This window comes from Eumetopias jubatus, unplaced genomic scaffold, assembly GCF_037043125.1.
Source record: "Eumetopias jubatus isolate StellerSeaLion01/CBP00866 unplaced genomic scaffold, mEumJub1_p1.0 scaffold_4, whole genome shotgun sequence".
NCBI classification, from domain to species: domain Eukaryota; kingdom Metazoa; phylum Chordata; class Mammalia; order Carnivora; family Otariidae; genus Eumetopias; species Eumetopias jubatus.
The window spans coordinates 30,658,514-30,678,901 of record NW_028274810.1 but is presented as its reverse complement, the minus strand read 5'-3'; the positions used below and the strand labels follow the sequence as shown (position 1 = coordinate 30,678,901).

General features: G+C 35.8%; 1 protein-coding gene across 4 annotated transcripts in view; it reads right to left on the bottom strand.

Moving 5' to 3' along the window:
* The window catches only part of HFM1 (helicase for meiosis 1), a 120,953-nt gene that overhangs the window by 34,888 nt on the left and 65,677 nt on the right, over positions 1 to 20,388 (bottom strand). For all 4 annotated transcript variants that reach the window (XM_088022943.1, XM_088022942.1, XM_088022945.1 and 1 more), the window contains exons 25-29: positions 19,520 to 19,605; positions 19,207 to 19,290; positions 18,909 to 19,066; positions 17,349 to 17,452; positions 16,732 to 16,878 (exon numbers count right to left, since the gene is read on the bottom strand). In XM_088022943.1, coding sequence (XP_087879069.1) covers positions 16,732 to 16,878; positions 17,349 to 17,452; positions 18,909 to 19,066; positions 19,207 to 19,290; positions 19,520 to 19,605 — 579 coding nt within the window. The remainder of the gene's footprint in view (positions 1 to 16,731; positions 16,879 to 17,348; positions 17,453 to 18,908; positions 19,067 to 19,206; positions 19,291 to 19,519; positions 19,606 to 20,388) is intronic.

Genomic DNA, 20,388 nt, shown 5'->3' with positions numbered 1-20,388 from the left:
TTTATAGCAGCAATGCCCACAATAGCCAAACTATGGAAAGAGCCTAGATGTCCATCGACAGATGAATGGATAAAGGAGATGTGGTATATATACACAAGGGAATATTATGCAGCCATCAAAAGGAATGAGATCTTGCCATTTGCAACGACGTGGATGGAACTGGAGGGTGTTATGCTGAGTGAAATAAGTCAATCAGAGAAAGACATGTATCATATGACCTCACTGATATGAGGAATTCTTAATCTCAGGAAACAAACTAAGGGTTGCTGGAGTGGTGGGGGGTGGGAGGGATTGGGTGGCTGGGTGATAAGACATTGGGGAGGGTATGTGCTATGGTGAGCACTGTGAATTGTACAAGACTGATGAATCACAGATCTGTACTTCTGAAACAAATAATGCAATATATGTAAAGAAAAAAAAAAGAAGATAGCAGAAGGGGAAGAATGAAGGGGAGTAAGTCGGAGGGGGAGACGAACCATGAGAGACAATGGACTCTGAAAAACAAACTGAGGGTTCTAGAGGGGAGGGGGGTGGGGGGATGGGTTAGCCTGGTGATGGGTATTAAAGAGGGCACATTCTGCGTGGAGCACTGGGTGTTATGCACAAACAATGAATCATGGAACACTACATCAAAAACTAATGATGTAATGTATAAATAACAATAAAATAAAACAATAAAAAATTATTTAAAAAAAATCTAAGAAAAACTGATAATAGTAGGCACATAACCCCTGACACACTTAGCCTTGCATCCTAATTATAAATTTAAATAATTGGTCTCTGCATAAGCTAGCTACTGGAGTTAATATTTTTTTTTAAGATTTATTTCTTTATTTTGGGGGGGTGGAGAGGGAGAGGGAAAGTGAGAATCTCCAAAAAACCTTTTGCTGAGGGGGAAGCCCGACTCTGGGGCTCAATACCACAACCCCAGGATCATGACCTGAGACAAAATCAAGAGTCGGACACTTAACTGACTGAGCCACCCAGGCACCCCTGGGATTAATATTTCTAAAAGAATATTACTTTGACTTGCAGTTCCTGATTTCTGTTAATGAGATTTATGCACTTTATGACTTTACTTCTTATTTTTTTAAACGATTTTATGTATTCATTCGAGACACAGAGATAGAGAGAGAGAAAGCATGAGGAGGGGGAGAGGCAGAGGGAGAGGGAGAAGCAGGCTCCCTGCTGAGCCAGGAGCCAGACGTGGGGCTTGATCCCAGGACCCTGGGATCATGACCTGAGCTGAAGGCAGAAGCTTAAGCATCTGAGCCACCCAGACGCCCCATATGACTTTACTTTTTAAATGAGAGAGCATCTCCTCTTAATTTTTTGTCAAATATACTATCATTTTGTTATTTATCAAGAAAAAGGTAACACTAATGAATTGGAGTCCCTGGTTTTGCAATTTAATGCATTTATACACCAAAAAGTATAAAGAAAAGCAAACTGTGTTTTGACTAGTATTTAAATCTGCACACTTCCACAGTGCTCAGGCATTTATCTTTTCATTTTTCCAAATATACTAAATTTTCAACTCAGAATGGCACAGCAAATGCAAATGAATTTACTAATGTCAAATCAATTTTCTTCAAATTAAAGTCCATACTTCTTTTTTTTTTTAAGATTTTATTTATTTGACAAGAGAGAGACAGAGAGAGAGGGAACACAAGCAGGGGGAGTGGGAGAGGGAGAAGCAGGCTTTCCACCTAGCAGAGAGCCCAATGTGGGGCTTGATCCCAGGACTCTGGGATCATGACCTGAGCCAAAGGCAGAGGCTTAACAACTGAGCCACCAGGCACCCCCAAAGTCCATACTTCTTACTGAGAATCTATTTAAAGGACCAAAAGTTTAAATGTCTAAACCTATGTATTAAGAATAGACCTGAAAATTTTTAAATATTTTACAACCAAAAAAGTGTATTTTTCACATTGTCATACCTTAAAAATAGCAAAAATATTTTTCTTTTTTTTTTTAAAGATTTTATTTATTTATTTGAGAGAGAGAGAATGAGAGATAGAGAGCACAAGAGGGAAGAGGGTCAGAGGGAGAAGCAGACTCCCCGCTGAGCAGGGAGCCCGATGCGGGACTCGATCCCGGGACTCCAGGATCATGACCTGAGCCGAAGTCAGTCGCTCAACCAACTGAGCCACCCAGGTGCCCCCAAAAATATTTTTCTTTAAATTTTACAAAAATGTTATCTATTGGACTATATAGATGAGAAACTACTGCTAAAAGAATGTTTTCAAACACAAGAAGCATGAAAATAATTTTTAGTTATATTATGTAAATTAAGGTGCATATTTTTGTTTTTATATATGGCCCCATAATATGATATTATAATACTAAAGTATGTGTTGAACTTGCAAGCACACTTAGAAACAATTATTTAGCAGCCTCTGAACTGAATATGTTTGTATCATTTAATAACCTGGTCTGACAGGAGGTCAGAAAAATTGAAATTTGGATTGTTTTGAAAAAGCCCTAATTTTGTTGTCACAAACTTAGTAGGGTAAATCTATGACCCTTTCATTATGTCACTTACTGAGAAAGGTGCAGATAGGATATGTATGTTATGTTTAAAGGTATAATTGTGTATCTTTATTTGGGGATATATGAATTTGTATATAAGAACTAATTATATAATTGGAATGTTCATAAGATTTGGGATGGTTGAAAAATACAGATTCGAAGGGGTACATGCATCCCAATGTTTATAACAGCATTATCAAGAACAGCCAAAATCTGGAAAGTACCCCAGTGTCCATTGACTGATGAATGGATAAAGAAGATGTGGTATATGTATGTATGTATGTATGTATACACACACACACACACACACACACACACACACTGGAATATCACTCAGCCATCAAAAAGAATGAAATCTTGCCATTTGCAATGATGTGGATGGAGCTAGAGTGTATTATGCTAAGAGAAATAAGTCAGTTAGAGAAAGACAAATACCATATGATTTCACTCATATGTGGAATTTAAGAAACAAAAGAGATGAACATATGGGAAGGAGGAAAAAAAGAGACAGGGAAACAAACCATAAGAGACTCTTAATGATAGAGAACTGAGGGTTGATGGAGGGAGGCAGGTGGGGGTGGGCTACATAGGTGATGGGTATTAAAGGAGGGTACTTGTTATGATGAGCACTGGGTGTGGTATGTAAGTGACAAATCACTGAATTCTACTCCTGAAACCAATATTGCACTGTATGTTAACTAACTGGAATTTAAATAAAAATTTGAAAAAAAAAAGATTTGGAATGGTTGTATGTATATGTATGTGAAGGGTGTGTGTGTGTGTGTAATAAAATATTATTTGATAGGAAGCATCTTTTACCCATATTCACAGGATTGTGCAAAATATGTAGGGAACTTTTGCCCTTATAAAAGGCTCATACTAGCAGGAAGTATAGTAAACATTCCAACTTCTCATTACAATTTTAAATAACAAACAATTCAAGCTACTTTAAACAAAAACAGCTGGTGAGTGGGGGGAAATGTGTTACATGAACACAGATATGTCACAGAATCCAAAGCAGCAATTCGGCGAGGCATCAGAAGGGACCGAAACCAAGAAATAGAAAGTCATCATAATCTCAGCTCTGGCATTCTCACCTTTGCACCTCTGTACCTCTGCTTTAGTTTTCTCTTCCCAAACTCAGCTGTCTGTGATCCTTTCTGCATGTGGTAAAGGATGGTCAGCTGATGGCTCTGAGTTTACATTATCTTTGTGCAGCTCTAATTCTAAATTGTCTTTCTTAAACTGATTTCTGATGCTACTGTAAATGGCATTTTAAAAATTATGATTTCTATCTCTTTTTTGTTTGCTGGCATATAGTAATACTACTGCTTTTCTAATTTTTTAGTTGAAATATGGTATGAATTCATACCATAAAATGTACCCTTTTAAAAAGTGTACAGTTTTGTACGTTTTTAGTATATTCCCAAGGTTGTGTAACCATCACTGTATCTAATTCCAGAACATTATCTTAAAAAAAAATCACATACCGAGGGGAAGAATGAAGGGGAGTAAGTCAGAGGGGGAGACGAACCATGAGAGACGATGGACTCCGAAAAACAAACTGAGGGTTCTAGAGGGGAGGAGGGTAGGGGGATGGGTTAGCCTGGTGATGGGTATTAAAGAGGACACATTCTGCATGGAGCACTGGGTGTTATGCACAAACAATGAATCATGGAACACTACATCAAAAACTAATGATGTAATATATGGTGATTAACGTAACAATAAAAAATTAAAAAAAAACAAGATGTATTGTCATATACACTAAAGATGATACAAATCCAAATAAAAAAAAAAATCACATACCTGTTAGTAGTTACTCATTTCTTCCTACATCCAGCCTCTGCATCTTCCTTCCTATACCCATCTCTATAAATTTGCCTATTCTAAACTTTCCATATAAATGGAATCTAACAATATCTCACCTTTTGTGAATGGCTTCTCTCATTAGCATAATGTTTTCAGGGTTCATCCATGTATCAGTTGTTTATTCTTCTTTATGGCTGAATATTCCATTATATGGTTATACTACATTTTACTTACCCATTCCATCATTGGTGAACATTTCAGTTTCTATTTTTTGGCTATTATGAATAATGATGTTATAAACATTCACATACTAGTTTTTGTATGTTTTCAATTCTTTTGGATATGAACACAGAAAAGGAACTGCTGGGTCACATGGTAATTCTATGTTTAACTTCTTGAGGACCTGGCAAACTGTTTTCCAAAGCAGCTGCACAATTTCGCATTCCCACAGCAGTGCTATGAGGGTTTCAATGTCTCCACATCCTCATCAACACTTATTATTGTCCATCTTTTTTACTAAAGTGGGTGGGAAGTAGTATCACATTGTGGTTTTGATTTGCATTTCCATTTTAATGATGTTGAGCAACTTTCCATGTGTGTATTGGTCATTTGTAGTTCTTTCTTGCAAAAATGTCTATTCATATCCTTTTACCAGTTTGAATTTCATTCCTTGCTATTTTATTGTTGAGTTGTAAAACGTCTTTATATATACCAAATACTAGTCCTTTATCAGATATGTGATTTGCAAATATTTTCTCTCATTCTTTGGGTTGCCTTTCCACTTTCTTGATAGTGTTACTTGAAGCACAAAGGTTTTTAATCTTTTTTTAAAAAAGACTTTATTTGTCATAGAGAGAGAGAGAGAAAGAGTGCACAAGCAGGGAGAGAGGAAAGCCGAGGGAGAAGCAGGCTCTCTGCTAAGCAAGGAGCCCAATGTGGGACTTGATCCCAGAATCCTGGGATCATGACATGAGCTGAGGGCAGACGCTTAACCAACTGAGCCATCCAGGTGCCCCCAGAAGTTTTTAATCTTGATGAAGTCCAATTCATCTTTTTTTTTTAGTTGCTTGAGCTTTAGGTGTCATACCTAAGAAACCATTGCCTAACCCAAGGTCATGAAGATATAAACCCATGTTTTCTTCTAAGAGTAATATAGTTTTAACTCCTACTTTTAGGTCTTTAACAAATTTTGAGTTAATTTTTACATAGTATGAAGTATTTATGGTATGAAGTAATACCATATATGGTATGAAGTAATTATGATATAATTAATTCAACTGACTATCCAGTTGTCCAGCCCTATTTGTTGAAAGGCTATTCTTTCCCCCACTGAACTGTTTTAACATCTTTGTCCCAAATCAATTGACCACAGATGTATGGGATTTTTTCTGTACTCTCAAATATATTCTGTTGATCTATAGGCTATTTTTATGCCAGTACCACATTGTTTTGACTACCGTGGCTTTGTAATAAGTTTTGAAATCAGGAATTGTGAGTCCTCTATCTTTGTTCTTTTTTTTCAAGACTGATTGGCTAATTCAGATCCCTTACATTCCCATATGAATTTTATTTGTTTGTTTAAATTCAATTAGCCAACATATAGTACATCAGTTTCAGATGTAGTGTTCAATAATTCATCAGGTGCTTATAACACCAGTGTTCATCACACCATGTGCCCTCTTTAATGCTTATCACCCAATTACCCTATCCCCCCAACCACCTCCCCTCCAGCAACCCTCAGTTTGTTTCCTATAGTTAAGAGTCTCTCATGGTTTTTCTCCCTCTCTGATGACCTCCCATTCAGTTTTCCCTCCCTTCCCCTATGATCCTCTGCACTCTTTTTTATATTCCACATAGGAGTGAAACCATATGATTATTGTCTTTCTCTGATTGACCTATTTTGCTCAGCATAATACCCTCCAGTTCCATCCATATTGATGTATATGGTAAGTATTCATCCTTTCTGATGGCTGAGTAATATTCCATTGTATATATATATATACCACTTCTTCTTTATCCATTCATCTGTTGATGGACACCTCCGTTCTTTCCACAGTTTAGCTATTGTGGACATTGCCGCTATGAACACTGGGGTGCGGGTGCCCTTTTGGATCACTACATTTGTATCTTTGGGGTAAATACCCAGCAGTGCAATTGCTGGGTCTTAGGGTAGCTCCATTTTTAACTTCTTGAGGAACCTCCATACTCTTTTCCAAAGTGGCTGTACCAGCTTGCATTCCCACCAAGAGTGTAAGAGGGTCTCCCTTTCTATGCATCCTCACCAAAATTTGTTATTTCCTGTCTTGTTAATTTTAGCCATTCTGACCAGTGTGAGGTGGTATTTCATTGTGGTTTTGATTTGTATTACCCCGATGCCAAGAGTTGTGGAGCATTTTTCATGTGTCTGTTGGCCATTTGTATGTCTTCTTTGGAGAAACGTCTGTTCATGTCTTCTGCCCATTTCTCAACTGGATTATTTGTTTTTTGGGTGTTGAGTTTGGTAAGTTCTTTATAGATCTTGGATACTAGCCCTTTATTTGATATGTCATTTGCAAATGTCTTCTTCCATTCTGTAGGTTTCCTTTTAGTTTTGTTGACTGTTTCCTTTGCTGTGCAGAAGCTTTTTCTCTTGATGAAGTCCCAATAGTTTATTTTTTGCTTTTGTTTCCCTTGCCTTTGGAGACGTGTCTAGCAAGAAGTTGCTGTGGCCAAGGTTGAAGAGATTGCTGCCTGTGTTCTCCTCTAGGATCTTGATGGATTCCTGTCTCACATTTAGGTCTTTCATCCATTTTGAATTTATCTTTGTGCACGGTGTAAGAAAATGGTCCAGTTTCATTCTTTTGCATGTGGCTGTTCAGTTTTCCCAACACCATTTATTGAAGAGACTGTCCTTTTTCCATTGGATATTCTTTCCTGCTTTGTCAAAGATTAGTTGACCATAGAGTTGAGGGTCCATTTCTGGGTTCTCTATTCTGTTCCATTGATCTATGTGTCTGTTTTTGTGCCAGTACCATACTGTCTTGATGATTACAGCTTTGTAATAGAGCTTGAAGTCTGGCATTGTGATGCCACCAGCTTTGGTTTCCTTTATCAACATTCCTCTGGCTATTCGGGGTTTTTTCTGGTTCCATACAAATTTTAGGATTATTTGTTCCAGCTCTGTGGAAAATGTTGATGGTATTTTGATAGGGATTGCATTGAATGTGTATATTGCTCTGGGTAGCATAGACATTTTAACAATATTTATTCTTCCAGTTCATGAGTGTGGAATGTTTTTCCATTTCTTTGTGTCTCCCTCAGTTTCTTTCATAAGTGTTTTCTAGTTTTTAGAGTACAGGTCCTTTACCTCTTTGGTTTGGTTCATTCTTTGGTATGTTTTGGTTTTTGATGCAATTGTAAATGCGATCAATTCCTTAATTTCTCTTTCTTCTGTCTCATTGTTAGTGTATAGAAATGCAACTGATTTCTGTGCATTGATTTTATATCCTGCCATGTTGCTGAATTCCTGTATGAGTTCTAGTAATTTTGGAGTGGAGTCTTTTGGGTTTTCCATACAAAGTATCATGTCATCTGCAAAGAGTTAGAATTTGACTTATTCTTTGCCAATTTGAATGCCTTTTATTTCTTTTTGTTATCTGATTACTGAGGCTAGTACTATATGTTGAACAACAGGGGTGAGAGTGGGCATTGGTTGTGTTCCTGACCTTAGGGGAAAAGCTCTCGGTTTTTCCCGATTGAGAATGTCAATTGTTGTGGGCTTTTTGTATATGGCTTTTATGATATTGAAGTATGTTCCTTCTAACCCTACACTGTGGAGAATTTTAATCAAGAACGGATGCTGTATTTTGTCAAATGCTTTTTCTGCATCAATTGAGAGGATATGGTTTTTGTCCTTTTTTAAATTAATGTGATGTATCATGCTGATTGATTTGTGAATGCTGAATCATCCTTGCAGCCCAGAAATAAATCCCACTTCGTCATGATGAATAATCCTTTTAATATACTATGGGATCCTATTGGCTAGTATCTTGGTGAGAATTTTTGCATCCACATTCATCAGGGATATTGGTCTGTAATTCTCCTTTTCGGTGGGCTCTTTGTCTGATTTTAGGATCAAGGTAATGCTGGCCTGGAATTTAAAAAAAAAAGGTAATGCTGGTCTCATCGAATGAGTTTGGAAGTTTTCCATCCCTTTCTATTTTTTTGAAACAGCTTCAGAAGAATAGGGAGTAGTTCTTTAAATGTTTGGTAGAATTCCTCTGGGAAGCCATCTAGCCCTGGACTCTTGTTTGTCGGGTAATTTTTGATTACTGCTTCAATTTCCTTGCTGAGGGTCTGTTCAGTTTTCTGTTTCTTCCTGTTTCTGTTTTTAAGTTTCTAGGAATGCATCCATTTCTTCCAGATTGCCTAATTTGTTGGCATATAGTTGCTCATAATACATTCTTAAAATTGTTTGTATTTCCTTGGTGTTGGTGGTGATGTCTCCTCTTTCATTCATGATTTTATTACTTTGGGTCCTTTCTCTTTTCTTTTTGATAAGTCTGGCTATCGATCTTATTAATTCTTTCAAAGAGCCAGCTTCAAGTTTCATTGATCTGTTCTACTGTTCTTTTGGTTTCTATTTCATTGATTTCTACTTAATCTATTATTTCTCTTCTCCTGCTTGGTTTAGGCTTTATTTGCTGTTCCTTCTCCAGCTCCTTTAGGTGTAAGGTTAGCTTGTGTACTTGAGGCTTTTCTAATTTTTTGAGAAAGGCATGTATTGCTATGTACTTCCCTCTTAGGACTGCTTTTGCTGTATCCCAAAGGTTTTGAAAGGTTGTGCTTTCATTTCCATTTGTTTCCATGAATTTTTTAAATTCTTCTTTAATTTCCTGGTTGACCCATTCATTCTTCAGTAGGATGCTCTTTAACCTCCAAGTATTTGAATTCCTGCCAAATTTCCTCTTGTGATTGAGTTCAAGTTTCAAAGCATTGTGGTCTAAAAATATGAAGGGAATGATCCCAATCTTTTGGTACCAGTTGAGACCTGATTTGTGACCCAGTATGGGATCTATTCCCATAGTTCCCATAGAACATTCTCCCACATGAGAATGTTCCATGTGCACTCAAGAAGAATGTGTATTCTGTTGTTTTAAGAAGGAATGCTCTGTATATATCTGTGAAGTCCATCTGGTTCAGTGTGTCATTCAAAGCCCTTCTTTCCTTGTTGATCTTCTGCTTAAATGATCTGTCCATTGCTGTGAGTGGGGTGTTGAAGTCCCCTACTATTACTGTATTATTATTGATGTGTTTCTTTAATTCGGTTATTTATTGGTTTATATAATTGTCTGCTCCCAAGTTAGGAGAATAAATGTTTATAATTATTAGATCTTTTTGTTGGATGGACCCTTTAGGTATGATATAATGTCCCTCTTCATCCCTTATTATAGTCGTTGGTTTAATATCTAATTTGTCTGATATAAGGATTGCTACCCCAGCTTTCTTTGGATGTTCATTAGTGTGATAAATGGTTCTCCAACCCCTTGCTTTCAATCTGGAGGTGTCTTTAGGTCTAAAATGAGTCTCTTGTAGACAGCATATGGATGGGTCTTGGCTTTTTTATCCAATCTGATACCTGTGTCTTTTGAGTGGATCATTTAGCCCATTTACATTCAGAGTTACTATTGAAAAATATGAATTTAGTGCCATTGTATTATCTGTAAAGTCCTTGTTTCTGTAGATTGTCTCTGTTTCTTTCTTGTCTATGTTATTTTTGGGCTCTCTCTTCATTTACATGATCCTCTTTAATATTTCTTGCAGGGCTGGTTTAGTGATCACAAATTCTTTTAGTTTCTGTTTGTCCTGGAAGCTCTTTATCTGTCCTTCAATTCTGAATGACAGCCTTGCTGGATAAAGTATTCTTAGCTGCGTGTTTTTCTCATTAAGTACCCTGAATATATCATGTCAACCCTTTCTGGCCTGCCAGGTCTCTGTGGATAGGCCTTCCAGCCTAATGTTCCTACCCCTGTAGGTTAAGAACCTCTTGTCTTGAGCTGCTTTCAGGATTTTCTCTTTATCTCTGAAATTTGCAAACTTCACTTTTTTTTTTTTTAAGATTTTGTTTATTTGACAGAGAGAGACACAGCGAGAGAAGGAACACAAGCTGGGGGAGTGGGAGAGGGAGAAGCAGGCTTCCCGCAGAGCAGGGAGCCCAATGCGGGGCTCAATTCCAGGACCCTGGGATCATGACCTGAGCCGAAGGCAGACGTTTAACAACTGAGCCACCCAGGCGCCCCATGAAATTTGCAAGCTTCACTATTATATGTCAAGGTGTTGATCTATTTTTATTGATTTTGAGGGGAGTCCTCTCTACCTCCTGGACTTGAATGCCTGTTTCCTTCCCCAGATTAGAGAAGTTCTCAGCTATGATTTGCTCAAATATACCTCTGTCCTCTCTCTCTCTTTCTTCTTCCTCTGGGACCCCAATAATTCTAAAATTGTTTTGCTTTATGGTATCACTGATTTCTCAAAGCCTCCTATCATGGTCCATTAGTTGTTTTTCTCTCTTTTCTTCAGCTTCTTTCCTTTCCATCAACTTGTCTTCTATGTCACTGCCTTATTTACCCTAGCTGTTAGAGCAATCCAATTTAGACTGCATCTCAGTTAAAGCATTTTTTATTTTAGCCTGATTAGATTTTATATCTGCACTAAGAGATTCTCTAATGTCTTTTATGCTTTTTTTAAGCCCAGCTAGTAGCTTTATAATCATTATCCTGAATTCCAGCTCTGACCTTTTACTTATATCCATATCAATTAGATCTGTGGCAGAGAGTATTACCTCTGGTTCCTTCTTTTGCTGTGAATTCCTCCTCCTAGTCATTTTGCCCAGAGAAGAATAGATGAACAAGAGAACAAAATAAAAAATATCAACCACAACCCAAGCAAAATATACATTAGACAAATCTGTAGAGGTCAGAAACCAAAAAAGAAAAAGAAAAAACTAAAAAGGCAGGGAAAGAATATAATCTCCCAGGTGGACAAAACAGGGTGATCCACTTGGTCCTGGGTATATTTTGGTCTGTTTGTTAGAAGACACTAAATCCCAAAATTGTAAAGAAAGCAAAACTGGTATACACACAAAAATAAAATTGAATACAGTGAAAGGAAGCCAAAAATGAAGAATATACCTATAATGTGTAAATGTAAAAATAAAAGTCAATTAAGTCAAAATTAAGTCAAAAAAGACTTAAAAATAAAGAGTTAATATAAGAAATTAGTTGAAAAGAAAAAAAGAAAAAGAAAGTTATAAACTGAAAGATAAATGAATCATGAGAAAAGACCCTTGAATTCTATATACTATTTTCCCCTAGTGCTAGAGTTTTGCAGTCCTGTGCACTCTGCAAACTTGCTATTGGCTTGTTGTTCCAGGTGGTCTTCTGGGGGAAGGGCCTGCTGCACTGATTCTCAGGTGTCTTTGCCTGGGTGGAGTTGCACTGCCCCTTGCCAGGGGGCCAGGCTCAGCGTAAGCTGCTTCTGTTTGCTCTACGTGGCTTTTGTTCCCTGAAGGCTTTCTATGCCTCTTTAGAGGATGAAAATAAAAGTGGCCAGGTCCTGATCTCCAGCCCCAGAGCTGAAAGATCACAGCCCCCTCTCTTCAGTAAACCCTCAGGCATAAGCACACTTCTGTGTGTGCCAAACTCTGCAGACTCCTGCAGTGCGTGTCTGCACCGATTCTCCAGGGGAAGGCAGGGGTGGCAGCATTTCTGCCCTTTTGTGCTGTGGTTCAGTTCATGGAAAACAGAGCTGAGAGCCCCCTCCTGGGCTCACTGACCATAACTGGTTTCCCTACTTCAATGCTTGGGAACTCTGTTGGCTCAGGCACCCCCATTCTTTCTGTGACCCTGAGGATCCTGAGACCACACTGTCCCACCTAGAATTCTGCCCCACTTCACCACCTGAGCACCAGGCAGGGATGTCTCTCACTGGGGCAGACTTCTAAGGTTCCAATTTCGCACTCTGGGACTATATCAACTTCTGGTAGCTGGCTTATGGAGGCTCCCTCCCCCTGCCATTTATCATCTGATACATCCCCTCGGATTCACTTCTCTGCACCTCCTACCTTGCAAAAAGGGGTTGCTCTTCTATTTGTAGAATTCCAGCAATTTTCTTACATCTCAGGTTGAATTCATAAGTGTTCAGAATGGTATGATAGTTATCTAGCTATATTCAAGGGACCAGATGAAATGAGGTCCCCTACCCTTCCACCATCTTGCCTCCCTCCTCCCATATGAATTTTAAAATCAGCTTGTGAATTTCTGCCAAAAGCAGAGCTAGGATTTTGATAGATTGCATTGAATCTGTGGACTGATTTGGAAAATGTTGCCACCTTAACAATATTAAGATTTATAATAGGATATCTTTCCATTTATTTATGTCTTCTTTAATTTCTCTCAGTGGTGTTTTGTAGTTTCCTGTGTTCACATCTTGCACTAATTTTATTAAATGTATTCTTAAATATTCTATTCTTTTTAGTGCTATTGTAGTTTTTTTATATTGACTCTGTATCCAGCGATATTTCTAAATTTATATATTAATTCTAACAGTGTGTCTATAGAGTTTTTTGGATTTTCTAGGTATATAATCACGTTGCTTTTTTTTTTTTTAGATTATTTATCTATTTGACAGAGAGAGAGAGAACGAGCATAAGCAGGGGGAAAGGAAGGCAGAGAGAGAGGGAGAAGCAGGCAAGGTGCAAGGAGCCCAATGTGGGACTTGATCTCAGGACCCTGGGATTATGACCTGAGCCAAAGGCAGACGCTTAACTGCGTCTGAGCGACCTGAGCGACCCAGGTGTCCCTATAATCATGTTGCTTTCAAGTAATGAGAGCTTATTTCTTTCTTCCCAATCCTTATCACTTTTATTTCTTTTTATTATATAATTGTGCTGACTAGGACCTCTAGCACAATGTTAAATAGATATAGTAATAGAGAACATTCTTGTATCATTCTCCATCTAAATGGGAAAGTTTTTAAATGATTTCACCACTGTGCATGACGTTTGTTTTATATATATATATATACATACACATATATATATTAATAAAAAATGAACATTGAATTTCTGTCAAACTTCTTTGACCTCTATCAAGAGGATCACATGGTTTTCTTCTTTTTTTTCCTGTTAATATAGAGAAATACATTGATCCATCTTTGAATGCTAAGGTACTCTTGCATACATGGAATAAGCCATACTTAATTGTACTGTAGTATGCTTTTTAAATATATGGCCAGATTCTACTTGCTAATATTTTGTTATGAACTTCTGGATCTATTTCCATGAGGTACATTGGTGAATAATTTTCCTTTCTTTTAATGTCTTTGTCAGGTTTTGAAATCAAGATCCCCATGTTGGTTCTGTTCAAAAAAATTACATCAGTAGACTATTCTTTCCTTCTCTACTCTCTGAAAAATTTGGGTAAGTTTGATATTATTTTTTCCTAAATGTTTGGGGAAATTCAGCAGTGAAATCACCTGACTCTCAGGATTTCTTTGTGGAAAGATTTTTAATTGCTTCAATTTCATTACTAGTATCAGACCACTAAAATTTTCTGTTTTTTCCATCAGTAAGTTTTGCTTCTGAAGGATCTGTTCATTTTTACCCAAATTATGTCAAATTTATTGGTATAAAATTATTCACAATATCTTTATCTTTTTGATGTCCTGTAGTGGTATCCCCTTTTTCATTCCTAATATTGTTAATTTGTATTTATCTCTTTACCAGTCTTGATAAGGGCTTTTTAAATTTATTCATCCTTTCAAAGAACCAAATCTTAACTTAGTTGATTTTTCTGTTGTACATTTACATTCTATATTTCATTCACTTCTGCTTTTCTCTTTATTATTTCTGTCCTTGTATATTCCTCATATTTGATGTGCTGTAGTCCTGAGGTAAGAACATTTTTGCATTTTGATTCTACATATATTTAAAACTCTAGAAGTCATTCCAATTACTGTTTTACAACAGTTGATTTATAGTTAGCCATTTATTTGCCCTTTCTACAGTTTTTCATTCCCTCCAGCATTTCTGTACTTTCATCCATGGTCATTTTCCTTTAAGGAACTCCCTTTAGTATCTCTTTTACTGCAGGCCAATAAACTTAGTAATAGTGATGGAGTGCTTCAGTTTTGTTTTGTTTTTCTTCAAAGTGTCTCTATTTCACTTTTATTTTTAAAGATATTTTTCACTGGGCACAGAAATCTAGGTTGGCAGCATTTTAAAGCATTTTGAAGCTGTTGGTCCATTATCTTCTGTTTCTATCATCATAGCTGATAAATCAGCTGTCAGTTTCACTGTTGCTCCTTTGATGGTAATATGGTTTTTCCGTGTCTGCTTTTAAGATTTTCAGCATTTTGTTATAACATGCCCAGTTGTGATTTTCTGTGCATTAGTCTCTTGGGGTTTGCTAAAATTCTGAATCTATGAGTTGATGTTTTTCATTATTTTGGAATGTTCTCAGCCATTGTCTCTGAATATTGCATTTGTCCCATTCTTCTGTGCTTCAGAGATTTTAATTATGCCTATTTTAGAACTTTTGAGTATTATGCTTTTTTTGTGTGTTCTTTCCATTCTCTTATCTCTGGGCTTTAATTTGAATATTTTCTCCTGATATGTTTAACAGTTCACAGATCCTGAGTTTGGCTATATCCAATCCATTATTAAACGTACCAATAAGTTTTTCACCTCAGATAATGTATTTTTCAATTCAAGAAAGTCCATTTAAATCTCTGTATGGATTACAATTTTCTGGTGAAATATCCCAGCCTTTCATACATTTATTTTTTTCCTTTATTTTCTTGAAAATATTAATCATAGTTATTTTTTACAATCTTTAAATGCTAGCTCTCTTATTTGAATCATCTACAGAGCTGTTTCATTTCTTTATATTGTTAATTATAAGTCATATGGTCTTGCCTCTTTGAAGGTCTCATCATTTTTTATTGTATGGCAGACATTGTGTCTGTAGATTCCAGATTATATTATTTTCCACCAAAGAAGGTTTCCTTTTCCTCTGTCAGGCAAACATGGTGAGTGGCTGATCACATAAACCCCTTTTGAGAGCACGGCATACTCAGGCTTTTAATTAAGAGCCTATAGGTCCTTGACTCCTCAGTCCTGAAATGGTTCTCCCTCTAGAATTTTAGTTCCTTTAGTCTGCTTTCACAGATGTCCTAAAAATTATAATATTTATAACTTAGGTAGGCTTTATAGTTGTTATTGTGGATGCACTGGCCTGCCACAAACTACTGCATCCCACCCAGAAATGTTAGCTCTTCTGTGCTCTTTTTTTGTTTGTTTGTTTAAGACTTTATTCATTTATTTGAGAGAAAGAGGCACAAAAGAGACATGAGCAGGGGGACAGGCAGAGGGAGAGGGAGAAGCAGACTCCTCTGCTGAGCAGGGAGCCCAAAACGGGGCTCAATCCCAGGACACCAGGATCACGACCTGAGATAAAGGCAGATGCTTAACCAACTGAGCCACTCAGGCACTCTCTTCTGTGTTCTTTAAAGAGGAGGAGATGAGTGTTCATGGGTTCACAGAATAATTCTATATGTGCTCTTCCTGCCTTCTTTCACTGCAGTTACTATTTATTATAACTACCAATTCAGAAAGCATAACTGTCTAGGTCACTTTGGTAGGAACCACTGCTTTCACATTCCTCAGTACCTATTAGTTGCTCCCCTTACTTATAAGGTAATTAGCAATCTGAATATTAACTCAGGATTGGATGATATTAGTGACTATTAGCTTTTTATGTGTAAGAGTAATATATGTTTTTTCTTAAATCCTTACATTTACAAATATATACTGAAACATTTACAGAGGATATGATATGATATCCAATTTTCTTCAAAATATAGAAGGGGAAAACTGAAGAGAGGTATAGATGAAACAATATAAGCCATGAGTTAATCATTGTTTAATTTAGGTAATGAGTACATAAGGGTTCATTACACAGGTCTGTCTACTTCTGTGTATGTTTGAAATATTCCATAATAAAAAAACTTAAAGTTCACTGTCACCTGGTTTGCCTCATCAAATCTATAAAGTCTTATATATCATTTGCTCTTCCCCAACAATGGCCATAAGAATAGAGTGGGTATGAAAAAGGGGCACTGTATATCAAAAACTAGTCAAATAACTTGTGCTCCAAATATCACCCCAATTTGACAAATATTAGTTATAAGAAAGAATTCCTACTATATATTATTAATGTAATTATTATGAAGCTTAAATATCTAATTCCCGAGTCTCTACATCTGAATGAAGCAGTACTATAACACTGATACTCCTCCCTAGTCATAACTTTGCTTTAATGCAATACAGGAATAAATATAGCTATTTACCTTTATTGGGTCCTGCTACCGTAGATCTATTTGAATGTTTAGAATGGAAAATCTCTGTTTCTGATTTTTTTCGCATAATTATTTGACTTCCAAGCCTCTTGGGTCCTAAGTAAAAGACTGTAAATTTCTGCTGAATATCAAGTCCAACTGGAAAAGGAAAAAAAGTATACAAGGACTTAGTCATATAAATCTAGCCATGAGATCATTTATTTGTTTTTATTATCTCTCATATTTCTATACCTTTTGAAATGAAAGAACTAACAAGTCCAGGAAATAAAAATGTAAAAAAAAAAAGAGTTAAAAAATATAACAAATTAAAATTTATACATCTATCATCATAAAAACAAAAATCAATGTTCCTACAACAATTGAAATTTTATTATCTTGGAAAATAAAATACCTATAAATGAATAGATACAATTTTAATTTTTTTATCTTAGTCCATGCTATCTTTTACATATCTAAACACATGAAACTTCCTTTAAAATTATTCATATTATTTAAATAACTTATTTTTACACAATATCATTTAAATTGTTTTTGTTTCAGCATGAAGGAAATTTTTAAATGTTATCATATTCTTTACATTTATATGTTCATTACTTCAATGAACTGACCATATTCAGAACTAATCAGATTTATGCTAAGATCTTCAGATTTAAAAGCTCTCTTCACATCAATCTTTTTAGTCCAATTTCCAGCTTTTAGCAAAATAGAATCCCTGAAAAAGAATAACATATCATTTAAATAGTGATCCAAATACTAAATGAAATAATATATTAATCATCAAGGCAGACTGACCCTTAGATAGGTCCTATCTGGTAGTAAACTGAAATCAGTACTGAAAACTACTAGCTGCAAATTCTGAGGAGGGAGAAATGGAGTGTCAATGGGGCTACTGCAACCATAATTTTCTAACTACACATTGACCAAACAGCTGATTCCAAGTTGCATTGCCTCATTTCAGGCCCACCTGAATATATAGTTGATATCAACAACCCATGAGCTTGCCCCTAAATCACTACCACTTTTAAATGTCTATATATAGGATACACGAATTTGTGAGAACTTGAATAGTATCTTTAAAATTCATATAAAATAGTCTATATTCAAAAACATCACAAACCAGCAACCAATTTTGTGATTGAACTTATTTTAGCTTTATATAGTCAAGACTGTCTTTAGACTTGTCACAGAGAACAAAGATTTGTACAATGACATATTCTCAATAAATGTGTCACAGCTAGCTGCAGTAAAGTGGTTAACAGTGAAAGGGATGTTCTATTAGGCACCATAGTCCCTTTAGGAACCTTGAACAGACTATTTTGGGAAGGTATCTTCCAGTGCTCTGGCAACAATGAGATTCCCATTTCAGAGTGACTGCTAATCCTGAACTCACAAGTAAAGTAATATGATTAGGAGCATAGGCTCTGGAGTAAGACTGCTTGGGTTTAAATCTAGACTTTGCTATAAACTACCTATATGAGCTTAGACAAATTAATTAAACTCTCGGTCTCAATTTCTTCCTCTATTAAATTTAGATAATGATAGCATCATCTGTCTATACAAAGATTAAACAATTCATTATCTGGAACCTACAAAGAGCTCAAAAAATATTAGCTATACCTACAACTGCTAACCTTAGAGTTTGCCTATGGCATCCTGGGAGAAAAGAACAGTATCAGAAAAAAGGCTGATGTAAAAATCACAGAATGGCATGCTAGAGAATCAGGTGTAAGGGAAGGTAACTCCTTTATATATTTGAACTGGTTGCCTGATCTTACAATGGAGCTATAGTAGTTTGTTGTATTTTAATTTGGAAATATTAGGTATATCTTGAAGAAGCAGGAGGAAGATAATGAAAGAGTAGTAACGTTGTGAATGACTGGAGAAAAGCAACAAAATAAGAAAGTTCAACAGTGGCGTATAGCTACTCCTAAAGGTCATTTATTCACTTGTTTCAAACCTTGGTGATAGATTTCACACTTTGTTCATTTGAGTACTGACAACAGAGCCAATGTTAATACCTTCTTTAACAGACAAGAAACCACCCCATTTCAGTGAAAGGAAAATGTAATTTAATTAACCCTACAGTGATTTTAGTACTCTTTCTCAGCAGAATTTTTCTTTCATAGTATATGCTTAGAAATAAAATCAAATGGAAATTGTACACTTACATAATTTTGTGCTTAAAAACCAGCTGATTATCTGCATCACCTATGATTAAGGTAACATAGTGAGAATCTGGTGCTGTTCTTTTAGTTTGTAGCTGTTCAAAGTTTCTTAATATAATGGTCACTAATATTTCCGCCATGGTATCACTATATCTTGCAATCTTTAAAAAAAGGATAGGCATAAAAAGTGTTAAAGATAACCTTACTACTCTTATTCAGCTCCAAGTCAGCTATAGATAGTTTTATTCCTGAAAAGACAATGAAAATACCTAAGAAAAAAAAAAACCCAAAAAATATTTACCTGTTCCACTTCAAGTTCATATTTTGGTAGATACATCACTGTTTCTTTTATTTGCGTTCCAAAAGGGGGGTGTCTATTTAAAATCTAAAAACATTTATATCATTATATTCTTACTACAAGACTAGAAGTTCTTTTAGTAAAATACTTTTTAGCATCAATAGTTTTAATAATGCTTATTACCCAAAACCTTAAATTAAAATACTTATGACTATGAGAAGGAAAACAATTTTTTAGAAGAAATAAAGATATAAAAGTAGGCTTTAAAATTTAGATAAAATTCAGGTAACATTAGGAATAAGTGAATATTAAATACCAGTTCAAGTTCCCTTGCATCTGTTTCTTCTATTTTTTTAAAGGAGGTCAAACCTGCATTTACCATTGCATTTGACAATGTTATACCTGTGGAAAATTAATCAAATAGCAGTTTTTAAACAATCCATTTTAAACTAAATCTATACTTAACTTTTCAATGACATTAGTAAAAAGTTTTTTTTTAAGATCCAGATTAATAACTAATTTTTGAAGTTTTTTAAAAAAGTTTTCAGTTCGATTATTTGGGCTGTGGCATTCAATTGTTCGTATTTATTTTTTCAAACTGAAATAAAACCTGTATTTGCTTAATAGAAGAAAGAGGAACTCTTTGGTCCACATGATGATTTAACTCTTATTTTTATCACATGTCATCCATAGAGAAAGTACCAAGCGATTCCTACTGTTACGTATTACACTCATGTTTGAAAAAAAGATAACATGATTTATGGATGGGAATATTGCTTCATAAAGCTATGGCTCTCTATTTCCATCTTAGAAACAGAGTTCTAGGTTTCTGTACTGAAATCAGATAATTTTACTCTTCTGTCTAAATTTCCAATTCCTTTCCATTGCATTTAGAATAAAGTGACAATTTCTTACCATGACCAAACTCCCTTACCTATCTGACTTGACCACAGCCTACCTGCCCCATTTAATTTCCTACCATTCTCCTCTTGCTGAGGAGGAGCCACAATTGCTCTCTAGCCACAATTGCTTTAATTTTGTTCTTCAAATATATCAAGTTCACTTCCATCTTTGCACTGTCTCTGTTTCTTTATGCTTTAAGAAACTGGAATTTAAAATTCTTACACTCACAAATGAATTTAACCAAACCCTGAAATAGGAGATACTGTCAGAAGTATAAAATTC